Source organism: Eumetopias jubatus, unplaced genomic scaffold (genome assembly GCF_037043125.1).
Source record: "Eumetopias jubatus isolate StellerSeaLion01/CBP00866 unplaced genomic scaffold, mEumJub1_p1.0 scaffold_13, whole genome shotgun sequence".
In the NCBI taxonomy this organism is placed as follows: Eukaryota; Metazoa; Chordata; class Mammalia; order Carnivora; family Otariidae; genus Eumetopias; species Eumetopias jubatus.
In genome coordinates, this window is record NW_028274819.1 from 49,921,472 (window position 1) to 49,936,109 (window position 14,638).

The 14,638-nt window shown below is 47.2% G+C and overlaps 1 protein-coding gene across 2 annotated transcripts in view; it reads right to left on the reverse strand.

Annotated features, from left to right (window-relative positions):
* The window catches only part of PPFIBP2 (PPFIB scaffold protein 2), a 145,018-nt gene that overhangs the window by 36,391 nt on the left and 93,989 nt on the right, over nt 1-14,638 (reverse strand). For both annotated transcript variants that reach the window (XM_028116897.2, XM_088017458.1), the window contains exon 6: nt 10,205-10,336. In XM_028116897.2, coding sequence (XP_027972698.2) covers nt 10,205-10,336 — 132 coding nt within the window. The remainder of the gene's footprint in view (nt 1-10,204; nt 10,337-14,638) is intronic.

The following is a 14,638-nucleotide window of genomic DNA, read 5'->3' on the forward strand; positions in this document are numbered from 1 at the left end:
CCCAGAGGTTGTGAAATCCCTCTAATGTGATTAAGTGGGAAATTTTTCCTAGACATTCAGATGATGACCTCAGTGTCGTAGCAAATGGAAACTTGTGTTCTATTTTCTCACTGGGGATCAACTTCTTTAAAAATAAACTTGAAAGGATTCTTTCATGATGCTATATTTTCTTAAAAAAAAAAAAATCCTGGGGTGCCTGGGTGGCGTAGTCGGTTAAGCATCTGCCTTCAGCTCAAGCCATGATCCCAGGGTCCTGGGATCGAGCCCTGTATTGGGCTCCCTGCTCAGCAGGGGACCTGCTTCTCCCTCTGACTCTCCCCCCCCCCCCACACGCCCTGCTTGTGCTCTCTCTCTCTCAAATAAATAAAATCTTTAAAAAATTGGAACTTTAATCAATCTCCCAGCCCAGGAGGAGAATTGGTATCTGACTCACACCTGGGAAGGGGACTCTGGAGGTTTCCTTTTGCACGAATGCCGCATCCCTCAGGGCACCTGACACACCTCATTCCCAGACGAGGAAGACGAGTGCCACCACCTGTCCGAGGGTTGGCCTCACCTGCTCAGACCCTGCTCAGTGAGGGTCACAGAGCTCAGCCCAGAGGTAACAATAGAGCCATGTTAAGCCACTGCACGCACTTGTGGTTAGGAGAAACCCCAGCCCCTCCATCCGTGAAATACCCCCACACGCATGCTCTGATATACTTAAGTGTGGTTCCTACAGGTGACCCCTCCCAACAGGCACAGTCCTGGCTGCACGGCGGGGGCTCGGCCGCGCCGTCACTGGCAGCACCGTCACCGGGCGCCACCTCCTCTGGGTAGCCCCTACTGAGTAAGAGGCGCTCTTGGATCTGCCTGTGGATGTCCAGCTGCAGCCTACACATCTGCTCCTGCAGCTCACTGATCACATTCAGAACTGACTGTAGGAAGGAAGAGAAAGGAGAAAAAGCACTCAGGGTCAGTCAGCTCTCAGACACAAAGCTCCTCACCAGAGCGGCCCAGAAAGAAGGAAGCATGCAGACGGCGAGCAGCAGGTGGCCCCCAGGGGTGACCACCCACTTTCTGCACAGGAACCAAAAGACATGGCATTTTTCCTGAGACCTGTCCCATCGACGGGGCTGTCTTGCAGCTTGAACAAACCCCCAGCAGCTCCGTAGTGCCACACTGGGGGGCCACACTTGTGTGCCAACACTGAGGCACAGGGCCTGGCCACAGCAGAGACAGGCATGCATGCAGACCCGTTCCCTCTGACACACACTACAGCTGCCAGCTCCACCCCCACAAGCACACACCACACTTACGCATGCTAACACGTCCACCTAAACTCTCCCTCACACCCTACACCAAATCTTACTCCTTCACCTCCCACTCCTTCTTGTAGCCTCAAGAACATTTTGCCCTTTTATGGCAATTTTGAAAAATAACTGCAATCCCTGGACTTCATAGCTACTCAACTGTGAATTGCACTTGCTAGCAGCTCTACTGGGCTTTCCCTTTTCTGCCCCATAGATGCTTAGGCACTGTGCAGAGACCCATGGCCACAGTAACCAGGTGCTCACAGGTGAGTGGGGAGGGACACACAAGTCATCACGACAGGCTGAAAGGTCCACCACCCAGAAAACACAGGGCTTCCAGGGAGTAGAAGGCCTAGTTCTGCTGGGGTCAAGAGGAAGGGATGGCATGAGTCTACGTGATGTCAAGCAGGCACATGCCAGAGCCCTTGCCCCGGGGGGTGGCAGCAAAGGAGAGAGCGGGCCATGAGCCTGGGTAACGTGATAGATGATGGTGCCACTTACAGCACAAGAACCCTGAGAGGTTGCGGGAAGCTATGAGCTGCCTCTGGCATGGGGATGTGGACTTAAGGAAACACCTGGCAACAGAGCAGAGACCTGGGTGGATGGGGTGGCAGCCAATGAAACTGCTTAGGTCTCCCCGCCCCCCTAATAGATACTCTAAGCACTGATGTCTGGTACTGGGGTCTGCCGCGGGCACCACGGGAACCGCCCAGGTGTGCTAGAAGGAAATTGTCCATCCTCACCAATGACAACGGTGTCTAAGAAGAACAACTCCCACCCATATCTTGTTTTGTAAATCCCCTTCTCCAATGTAGACGGGAAACGGGGTATGAGTGGCAGTTCGGGGCTGAGAGGGCACCGGGCTGACACACCTGCTCTCCTCTCTGCTGATGCCATTTGAAGCAGGCCCCTGGACTCGCAGCCACTCTCCCTGTGAGCCAGCACCCCCGAGCTGGCCCACACACAGCCCCGGTTGTCTTCCCCCAGGACCATCTGTCTAACAAGGCATCTTCCTACCAAGACCAGAGGATTGGGCTGAGAAATCAAGATGACCCTTATGGGCCTCAGTGCCCTGGAGCTCAGACCTCCACCCAGCCCCACAGTTACTGGTCCCTACACCCTGATGGGCCAGGCACCAATGGGTTGGGGCCATACCTGCCCTCTGCGTTCTTACCCACAGTCCCAGTGCAGACACTGGGCTCTGACTTGGCTTGTTTTCCGTGTGCCACCGGCTTCCAGACCCCTTGCTGACTTAGGACATATGCCTGACAAAGCTAGAGGATTCTTCTCGCCTGACTAGCCTGAGCCACTAGGCATCACAGGCCAGCTCTGTCTCTACTGCCCATGGACCTGACCACCACTGGGAGGTGCTCAATGGGGAAAGGTGGTCTACCTTCAGTTTGTTCATGCTTTTTCTTCTGAGAAGTCTCAAAGTCTTTTGGTACTTTAACCACTTAGCAGGTGGGTTCCAAAGACTACTTTGAGGACCGAGAAGCTGGACAGGAGGAATTAAGAGAGAGGAAAGGTGCTGGAATTAGCAGCCCAGGTTGGGTATTTGCTAAGCACAAAGGGAATGCTGAGGGTCCAGGCAGTCTTTAGACGAGCAACAGCAAGGTGAAGGAGATTTTCCCAATGGCCTTGATCTCTGCAAAGCAGGCAAGGTTGCCTTCTCAAAGGACACAGCAGCGAAGCAGGGGCACAGACTTAGAATGGTCACTGTGAGGCATGAGAAGAGGAAAGGCAGATGTGGATAAAAGCAATATCGAGGAGGGCGATGCGCCTGGCAATTCACTAGCATGGAGGCAATTTTTAAAAAAAATTTACATCTAACCCTCTAACCAAGAGCCCTGGGGCAGAAGGAAGGATGGCAGGTTAATCAAGGATGGAGCCAAAAGCAATCCCTCAAGGTAACGATGAGCCTTTACCTCCCCAAAGAGGGAGGTCAGCCTGTTATGGGCGGCTACGCCTCGGTGAGCACCAGCAGGATGCCGGCGAGTGTGCAGGCTGAAGACTCATGCAAACTCGTTCTCACTTCTGTGGAAACGAGAGTCTCTCTCAGAGGGTTACCTTGAGGGGTTAATCAGGTGAGCCCTAGGTGAAGCACCTGGCACGGGGCCTGGCACACAAGGTGCATCTGATAGATGTGAGTTCGCTTCCCCACCCCCACCCCCTTCTCCTTTGCCAAGTGTTCGAGTCATAGGAAAGGAACTGGGAGAGCAACGGAAAAAAACCTGACAGTCATGGAACACAGTTAAGGCCCATGACATTGACTGTGGACAACAAAAGCCCAGTGGCTCTGCACTCCCCAGCATGCTCACCTTATTGGCCACTCTTTTCCAGAATGTTTATTTAGTCCCTTGTGCACTGGCCCTGCTCTTGTCTTTAGACCTGCTTGTCTCTCTTAGAGAAGCTTCTAGAATTTCACTGCACTCTTCCTTCTTTTGTTCCCTCTATTATTAAGCCTCTCAAATGAAGAGCCTAGACCTGCTGTCTGATTTCATCACCCCATTCATTCCCGCCCCCTGCCTCCTGGCAGACAAGCTCTGTCTCCACCACGAGGGGCACCTCTCTTCCTCAGGGTCCTCTTCCTGGTCAAATCACAGGCATGTTCCTGTCTTCAAGCGAAGTGTTTCCTTCCCAACCGTCAGTGATTTTCCACGGGTTCTTCTGACTTCTTTTACCCTTTTCTGCCACCTAGCTATTGCCCCACTCTATGCAGGTTTTTATGAATCCCAATGTCAGCTGATCCAGTTGACTTTTCTTTGGCTTCACATCATCAGAGCTTCAAGACCTTCTAGATCAGCTTCCACAGTATACATTAAAAATGTTAAATAGGCAGGAGGGCTGAGGGCAGAGGACTATCACCCTCTATAATAAAACCTCCTAGAGATGGTCTCTAGGTGCTATGATCACCTGGGTACCTATCTTAGCATCCATCCTATTTTCCTCCAGCTCACCCACAAGACTCCCTGAGCAGTGTGTGTGCAATGCCTCTCAAAGTGCGTGTTTACCGTCTATCCTACACGACGCATTCCTGGCCCAACACGCAAGGTCAAGCTGATGTAACTCGCTCTTAACAAACACAATCCCTACTTCATCTCCTAGCCTCCCACAAATCATCAAAGGGTCAACTCCAGCCTCAACAGACTAAATGTCACAGAACCTAGGTTAACTTTGCCATTGCAGGGTGGGGAGGAGGCAGGCAGATAATGGTTCATTTCCAGTTTGCTAGCAACTCAACTGATTTCCCTGATACCTTAAAATTCACTTTACAGCAAGCAGTTTGGGGACCGCTGCCCTAAGTTCTTTGTGCCAGAGGCATTGGGAGAATTGAGCCCATTCTCTCTTTGATCTTCTTCTGGAGAACATAACTTTAACAAAAAGTCTCTCTCCCGTCCTTGGCACCCTCCTTTTGTTTAGGGCTTGCCCTTGCTGCTGCTGCTCATGCAGGTGCACTCTGTTTGGTCCTTTCTAGCTTTTATACGAGCCCCTTTGAAAACTAGTTTCTCCCTGTGTGCCTCTAAGCTTCTCCTTTTGTCGGTATTATTTGTGACACTGCCGTCAGAAATCACATTATTTTTAAGTTCAATATTCTTGAATCATCTTCTATGTCTGAACTTTCAAAGGTCTGATTTGCCAAAGCCTGTGGCGCACGTGTGTCTATGCCCGGCTTTCCCTCCCTCGCTTTCATGGACTCACAGCACAATGGCCGCTCTCTCTCAAGGCATCCGACGCTCCGCCCTCATAAACTAGTCTCTCCTTTGCTGCAACATTACAGCCCGAGCAGCAGTTTCCCAGCATCCTGGGTAGAAACAAACAAGGGGTGGGGCACCAAAAGCCAACCTCTCCAATACTTAAGTGTTTAGCTGGAGGAGATTTTTGGGAGCTAGGCAAACAGCTGCCCCCCTCCACCACTGCTCCCTGCCCACCTCCATGTGTCTGGGGATTTGTATCGGGGTGCACCTATCTTCCTCCTCGGCTCAGGGAGACTATGTGGTGCACCCCAACACTTCTGGGATACTGCCTTCTCACTCTCCCGACCCATGTGTTATGTTCCAGGGCATCCATCCTCAGGCTCAACATTTTTTAGACTTCTTTCTCTCCAGGGCTGGCCCACTTCCCCTCTTAACAGGTCTGTTTCTCCCCCACAGGGCAGACCCTTTTGTAGCTGTGTCCCATTCTTGGATCCTGCATTATAAAGAGCAGGTGACATTTCTGAGGTTCTAACTGCCACTCTGTGTAGTACCCTCAACTAGCTTTATTACTCCTGCTTCGCTAACCATCAAAGTTCTTCTTTATGGTTCTTTTCTATGTGAAACCACTGAGCACCTCCCATAATCATGGTCTTCCCTACCCCTTCCTACCTGTTAAACTTGCTCACAATTTTACTTAGTTCTTTTTCTTTCTCTTCCTTCATGCTCAGTTTAATACTGGGCTGGCATTTACACACCACTGATGGGAACATAACCTCTATGCTCCACAAGACAACGTGGAAATATCTGTCAAAATTTCAGGTGCACAGAGGCGTTCTTTGTAATTACAAACACTTGGAAACCATTTACATGTCCATCAAAAGAAGACAGATCAAACAAATTAGGGTACAGTCAGATAATGAAATAATACGCAGATATAAATATAAAGACGTTTTTAAAAAAATGTACTTGGTATGAAATAAACTCCCAGAGTGCTAAATTGGAAGATCTAGGGGTGCCTGGGTGGCTCAGCCAATTAAGCATCTGCCTTCAGCTCAGGTCATGATCTCAGGGTCCTGGGATCGAGCCCCACATTGGGCTCCTTGCTCAGTGGGGAGTCTGCTTCTTCCTCTCCCTGCCGCTTCCCCTGCTTGTGCTCTCTGTCAAATAAGTAAATAACATTTTAAAAAACAATAAGTAAATCAGGAGGTCTAGAGTAGTGTGCATGTGTACAAAAAATGAGGGAGAGAATGTATGTGTGTGTGTGTGTGTGTGTGTGTGTGTGTGTGTGTGTGTACATCTCTCCACATAAATTTGCTTGTCCGTGCATAACTCTGGGAAGATACAAACAAACTGATCTCAGTGGTTCCTGATGGTGGGCTTGGGGGGGCCTAGAAGGGGACTTTTTGCTGCATATACCTTTATGAACCCTTAATTTTTGAATCATTGGAGTGTATTCCCCATGCTAATAAAAATCAGTAAATAAAACAAAATAAAATAAAAACCGTAAGATTCTCTTGCTCAGGTCAGCTCTTGTTGGAGCAAATACCACCTTCTCAGCCCCTGCTCTGTGCTCCAAGTCCATCCCTCTGGTTGCCCCAGCTCAGAAATCAGAATCCCTCCCTTCCGAAGTGCTAACCACAGGAAGGAAGAAGGATGACACCACCACCTGTGCTGTAAGACATTCTGTTTTCTGCCAGAAATCCGAAAGACTCTTCCTGGTTCTCTTCTTCATACTTGCGTATACCTCTGATCAACTGGGCTGACTCTGCTTTCCAGGACCTGCTGGATCCCTGCTCCCTTCTTTACACGATGCTCCGGTACTGCACGTAGACCTCTTGGATCCCACCACAGAGGGATCCAGCTGCAGCACCCCCTGCATCTCCAGTGCTAAGGGAAACCACACTCCCTTCTCGAAGGAAGACGCCTCCTGAAGGCCGTGCCTGTGATATGGTGTGCCATCCAGAGGTTTCCCTTTGCCTGCAGCTCTTTTATGTTCCATCCTCCTAATTCTGGTATTTACTTTCCATGGCAGCATTCCTCTGCAGTCCTGCTTCTCAGGAGCAAACCTAATTAATCCAAGCCTGGATCTCCTAAAATGGCCCAGAACCACTGCAAAAGGCTCACGAGGAAAGGTAAACGAAAAACTCAGTTTTCACCCACATCTCATTGACAGACTCCTAAGCAAGGCCGGCTGCCAGGATGGTCTCGATTTGGCAAGAAACCTGCACCTCGAAGTCCTCAGGTTTCTAGACAACCATCTACAATCACTTCTGTAACTTTCTACAGGCAGCAGGATACGAGTTTAGGGGGGAATCAGAGCCAGACAGAAAAAAGCAGCCTGCAATGCTCTTGTTAACAGCATCCTTTTTTAATTTTCACTGAAACATAAAAGAGAATTTGAGGATAAAGCCTGAACTACATAGAGGAAATTTCAGATCCAGCTATCCCAGAAAACAAACAAAACAAAGAGAAAGATCCTGCCTTTCCAAACCACAAGCTATGAGGCCTTGGGCTAAGTATATTCACTGGAAAAAACTCAGCAGCGGTGCAGGCTGGGAAGCAGCATTCCCCTTATTCCTGTAAGTGCAGCCTCTGGTGATCTTAGCTAAGTGCCCCCCTCGAACATGTCCACGCACATGACAACGGGTGGCTTAGCAGCACCCCCCAGGGTTTTAAGGCTCTGGTGCTCCAGAAAACCGCAAATAGGGACAGAGCCTCTGCCTCTGAGCATACCAGCAAAGATTATGTTCAGTTCTAAGACGGAGAACTGTGTTTCAGGTCACGTGGCTGTTCACGGAGTATCACAGGTTGAACAGCCTAAAAACATTTCTCCACATAGAAACCTAATGTTTGTACTAACAACTGGGAAGGACTGTTATCTGGCAGGACTGAGGCCAGCGGCTCAGGGCCCATGTTGTCTCAGGCATGAACAGCCTAATGGAACAAAAACAAAAAATTCAGATTGAAACATAATCCCTCAGAAGAGGAAAAAATAAAGCTAAGAGCAAAATGACTGCTTGCTTTTGTTATATTTGGCCCAGAAGTGGGAGCTCTCCCTCTATCCTGTCTTCTCCAGAAAGGAATTCAGCTGTCCCAGGTTGGTAAGAAGGACTCACACCCACCCACATGCTGCCTACAGTTCAGAACCAGGCATGTGGACCCAAAGTGGCCCAATGAGATGCAATCTGGGGCTTCTGCTGGACCTCTGAGAAAGAGACTCTCTCTCTGCAGGGGTTGCCCGGCTGGTGGGATCTAGAGCTGCTGGGGGCCATCTGTGTCACCACATGGGGAGACTTCCTGAGAATAAGGCTAAAACAGAACCAAGACATACACTAAGGCTGATTTTAATGACATCGTGAGGTCACCTGGAAACCCTAGACATGTCAAGTTGTGTGACCTAATAACCTCCCACCTTTACTTATTTTTTTAAAAATTTAAGTGATTTTGAGTTATCTCTACCACTTTAAGACTTCTCAGAGTTTACTGAATTCTGCTTCCAGAACCTCAACATATGTTCACATGTAATCACACAGCTTGAAACAGTGGTAAAAACAAAACAAAACAACAACAAAACAAAACAAAACAAAAAAACCCCTCTAAACCTGGAGAAAATTCAGTTTCCTTCTTTCCTTTCCTTGAATTTAAGAAGCAAAGTCTATTCAACTAACACTTCACCCAGATAAGATTTCAGTCTGCGTGACCTTTGCAGTTTTTCAATGTATCTTAATCTACATTTCCATCTGCAGGATGCTTAAGGACACAAAATGTAAGTAATTGATAAAAGCTAGCTGTTACTATGTGTCCAGCACTATGGTAAGGACTACACACACATGATCTTATTCCCTCCTCAGAACCAGCCAGGAAATCCCAAGCTTACTCTCTCCATTTTACAGAGGAAGAAGCAGAGGTTACGTTACTTGCCGAAGATTTCAAAGCTAATGAGTAGCTCAGCTTGCATTACAGCTGGAAGAGCTGATTGGAGGGCCGGCACTCTTAATCACTAGAAGACACAGTCTTCAGTTTAATGGAGAGTTCTTTTGGCAACACTACTTACCAACGAGCAGCTTCTCAAAAGCAATGCATGGAATTGCCCACATAGTACAAGTGTCTCTATCATCAGTGTTTACGCAGTAAACAGAGAAATAGGGCAGGTTTCAGTGCACATTAAAGGTGGTGCTTAATGGAAAGGAACAAGATCCATTTTTAGATTTTGGAGATTCCTAAATCGGTGTGTGGTGTCTGTCTCTCTCTCTCTGTCTCTCTCTCTCTCTCTCTCTCTGTGTGTGTGTGTGTGTGTGTGTGTGTGTGTGAGAAGATAAACCAAGTACCTACATTATGCCAGATACTATGATAGGGACTTAACTTTTGTGATTTGATTTGGGCTTCTCACAGTTACCCATTGTACAGATAAAGAAATTGAAGTTGAGAGAAATTAAGCAGCTAGGTTGTTGAATGAAGTTCAAAGACCTATTAAGGTCAGTAATTGAATCAAGGTGCTTCTAAACCTAAAGCCTATCTTCTTTCCACATCTTCTATCACCAGGTGCAAATATGGGGACTTATAGGTAGAAGTACATGGAAGGTGGTTATCTAAGTTTACAACAGGATATTCTCTCTCAACAAAAGCAGCTCTGAGCCTAGAATTTATCCAAAATATTTATCCCAAAAAGGAGTCTGGCATGCTCTAGCCAATAGGATACAGAGCCTGAAACGAAAACAGGAACAATGCAGGAAAACATTACATGGGCTCCCTCCTATGACCTATCAGGAAAAGAAACACATAATCTAAGGCTCCCATCTGGGTCTGTGAAATACATTCCTCTGATATGGGGACAGTGCCCAATGGGCAGCGGACTTCATTCCAGTACATGGTCATTACCTTGGCTCTCACAGAGGACATCTTGGGTCCCTTCACATCTTGTCTGATCCTTCCCCCCCACGGGTTCCCTTTCCATCCTTGTCAGCAGCTTGAGGGAGGATAAAGCCTTAGAGCCAAAACTGGGTGGTTTGGGCATTGCTGAAATTTGCAGCCACAGCAAAACCTGATAACCTGGTATTAACAGATCATTGTGTCTCTAGTGCACAGATGCTTCTGGCGCCCAGTGGCTGCCAGGCTTGGGGTTGATCAGATGGCCTGAGTCCATATTAGGCTAGCTTCCCTTGCTCTGAGTTTAGAACACTATGGATCCCCCCCAAGAATTTGGTGTATCACACTCACCTCTGCTTTTCTCTGCTTCTCCTCCTGCTCTCTCTGCTCCTTTTCCATGCCAACCAGCTTGAGCTTCAGCTCCGAAACTTCAGTCATCAGGTCGAGCTTCTGGGTCTCAAGAGATGTGCGGCTTAGCAGCTCCTGCAAGCAAAACCAGATATCAAAATCACAGTCTCCATGGCAACAAGGGCAACTGCAGCTCCATCCAGAGTGCAGAAGGCAGTCTCTATGTTGTATGTTGGACAACAGAGTTGAGACTCCTGCATGTGAGCCACGGGTCTAATAGGGATGGACCTGGGCTGCTCCTGGGTCACTCAGGGAGAGCACGGTCCCTGCTGCTACCCACTGTGCTCTGAGAAATGATGTGAACTATAGCTCTCAAAAACACGTTTGCCTCTAGAAACCATTATTTCCAAGTACAGAAATATGGACAGTTTTGCTCAAAGAACTAAATTTCTCCATCTCTATTTTGAAGGCAAACCAGCAGGTCCTCTCAACCAAAACAAACAAACAAAAAAATCAAGCTTACTTAACAATATATTTTTCAAAACCAAGGATTCCAAATCACCTCCTGGGCTCATAGCCCACATCCTCAACAAATTTCATTGTAAGTTTTCACTACAATGAGCCTAGGAGGGAGCTAGAGCATAAAGCAGATATTCAATGAGTATTTATTGAATGATTAGAATCTTATCTATGTGATATGGATTTTTCCTAGCCTATTTGATATGAAGCTTTCTGAGCCACTAAGGGATTAAGAAAATTGTTCTTTCCTTACTATAAGGCTGGACTCGGGGAGGTTATAAGTCCCACCATCACTGGAACAGCGGTAGACAACAACCCGCCATTAATACATACACTTAATAAGCATAAATAAGACAAAAAACAAAGGTGATAGACAAAATACCTGCTGGAAACTACTAGGAATTATGAAGGACCTCAAAAACCACGAGCATTCCCCAAAGTCCAGGGGCAACACTTCTCCACTGGCAAAAGGCGACGGTCCATGAGCTCCCAAATCTGGGCACATGGTAGACACTGGATAGGCAGCTCCCAGCAAAGAGACTATAACATGGAGATTCGGAGACTAACCAGCCAAATGAGCAGCCGGAAAAGATACGCTATCCTGTCATAGGATGAATATTCTATATTCTCTTGGGCAACCCAACCCTAGTACCAGAAGGGTGATCAACAGCTATGATTGTGCACATTCTGAACTGTCCTCAGACCATAAACCAAACCACACAGGACAGACATTTTAACTGGGAACACAGTATTTCCTAGGCTAAGGCTCTCAGGGTTCTCAGAAAGCCAAGGTACAAACTATCTATCAGCTAATCTGAGGAGACGAGTATCTAGAAGTTCAGCAAAATGAGCTCACTGAGCACTGGGCAGTTCCTGTCTCAGCTCGACTTGAAGCCAGCGTGTAGGGCAGAGGCAGCAGCACTCAATGCGTGAACTGCAGGCTACTGGGTCACGAGGAGTCTGCCAGATAAATGTGTGTAATGGTGGACGGGGGAGGAGAGAAGACACACAGATTCAGTGAGTGTCTCCTCTGTGCCAGACCCCGCCGGGTACTTTGCATACGTGCTCTCAATAAACCTTCCTAGTGATTTGACAGTAAATAAACAGATGAGCAACCAGGCCCAGACACAGGCCTGTCTTGGCCAAAGACATATGCCACTCAACAACAGCAGAGTCAGTTTTCAAACCAAAGTCTGTTTGACTCCAAAACTCGTTTCTGTCTAATGTACCACATTGTTTCCCAAAGGAAGAAGTCCAAGAATTTTAAGGGAAATAACAAAATACATGCTGAAAAAAACCCATCAACAAATATTCACTGAGTCAAGTAAATTGCCCCTCAAATTGTCAAGATTTTTTTTTTTTAAAGATTTTATTTATTTACTGACAGAAGAGAGCACGAGTGGCATGAGGGGCAGAGGGAAAAGCAAGCTCCCCGATGAGCAGGGAGCCTGATGTGGGGCTTGATCCTGGGACTCCAGGATCATATCCTGAGCCAAAGGCAGACGCTTCACCGACTGAGCCACCCAGGCGCCCTTCAAATTGCCAAGATTTTGTTGAGCATACACTTTTTACCAGGGCCTGGTGCTAAGGCTATCTTAAGATGCAATCCTCCCTGACACCACCTACTCACTCCCACCTCTTCCCCCCTTCCCCCTTCCCCTCTGCCTCCACCACCTCATTCTGTGTTTCTCTCTCCATCCTTCCACCTAACTGCTTTGTTCCAAAAATGATTTGAGGCGGTTTGAAAAATGGACTTGAGTTAAAATGTAAAACAATAAAATTAAAGCAGGTAGGAAAAGAAGTTAATGACAGAGCCACAATTGGTATAAAACGCCTACCCTAAAGTTCTGTGACTGCTAGAGGTGGACCATACTGTGTACATGAGCTTTCCAGCCACCAATGTGAAGAGAAAGAAGAGTAATTCCACAAATTAAGGTCCGTGAGACAATTGCTTTGGAGCACTGACAACTGAGAAAATATTCTTCCATGAGACTTTAATCATTTACTCCACAAATATGTTTTTAAATATCTACCAGATGTCAAGGCCTAGGGATATGACCGTTAAAAACACAGCCCATTGAGTGCTTGAGTATCCTAAGATGCAGTGTGTGAGGAGACGAGTATCTAGAAGTTCAGCAAAATGAGCTCAGGCTACTAACCAGCATTCATGACACTGCGTTGGTGGGATTTAAAAAAAGCCTTGGAATGCACCTCTCTTGAAAACCAAGAATCTACTCTCTTTCCACTCTTGCCAAAGTCCCTCTGGTTGTTTTAATTGGTCGCACCAATGTTCCAGCTGACGAGGACAATGTTCTAATTGGTTGTACTAAGGTTCCAATAGCCCTTCCAACTGGTCATGCCGGGGTTCCAACTGGTCACATTAACATTCCGCATGGGCATTCCAGTCACTAGCGATTGTATTCCAGTTATTCGATCAGCATATGCCGCTACCTTTCATTATCGTCCCCCCTCATCCTGTTCATCAGTGAGTACTGTCCTACTCCCAGAACTCAACGTCAGCTTTGGCCAAGCTCATCCCAGTCCAGTTCCTCTTCCCATCTCCAGGCCCACGTGGCCTCCAGCCCCTAGTATGTGCGATATCCTCTATCACGTGTGTCCTAAGAGGATTCAACTCCCTCACATTTTCAAACGTTCCTTCTCCTTCCAGAACAAACTAAATCCTGACTTTGACGTCCTATGCCCTACCCTTCCCAGTCATCTCAGGCGGAGTCCACTCTGCTCCGACAATCCAACTTACCGGACGACTTTCTGTTTCTAGACCACTACCGGCCTTACTGACCACCTATGTCTGTCTGCCCTACTCTTCTCAGGCAGCGCCATTCGGTTATAGCAACTTCTCCCAGACATCCAGAACGCAGGACAGTCTCCAGTTTTCCTCACGGCTTTTGTTTTTTTAATCAAGTTTCTCTACCTAGTTTGGGCACATTCCATTTCCTCAGTAACTTCGACATCCTTGCTCCTTCCTTGTTAGGCTTCCCATATCCACTCTGGCTTCATCTTTCTTGACCACAATGCCAATGGGCTTTGCTTCCACTTTGCCTCAGCTTCCCAGAGGGATGGTCACAACTCGGCCCTCACCTTTGTCCAGAATGCATTCTCTCCGCTTCTAAAATCTTCAGCTCTGAAGTGGTCTCCTTTGGCCGCAGTCCTCTGACCTTTAAACTTTCCCAATTAGTGACTTAAAGAATCTTTAATTTCTTCCTCTGTGGCCACTAGTTGGTGAACTTCCCTTAAGTAATATTTGCCTCCTTCTCCATTCCATACCTTGAGGTCATTTCAACTGTATCACATCTGCACCAGAAAATTCCTCATCCAGCTCATCCCTGCCCCCAGACCTGAAGTGCATTTGCTTTACCAGAGCCCAGTCCGTGCCAAACCTCCAAGTCTTTTGTCGATGTTTCTAGTCCCCATGGCCTGAAAACTACTGCTAAATGACACTTAATGATGCCAACTGGTTTCCATACACGTTTATGCTATCTAATTATAGCTCTCTTCTCCAATCGCCTGGCACTCTTGCATTCATCTCTGGTTGGTTCCATTTAGAGATTGTTCCAAATCTTTCCCATTCTCCTCCAGCCATAAATCCCACCTTTTCTCCCTCTTCTCCTCAAATAACCTCTCCTGTTTAGTGAAAAGATCTTTAAAAATAATCTGATCGGGATGGGTTAGGCTGGTGATGGGTATTAAGGAGGGCACGTTCTGCGTGGAGCACTGGGTGTTATGCACAAACAATGAATCATGGAACACTACATCAAAAACTAATGATGTAATGTTTGGTGATTAACATAACACTAAAAAAATTTAAAAAAAAACTCAGAAAGTTTCTCAAACAAACTGACAAATACTGCTCCTAAATACAAATTTCTAATTTTGAAATACATATTTAAAGTTTTGGGA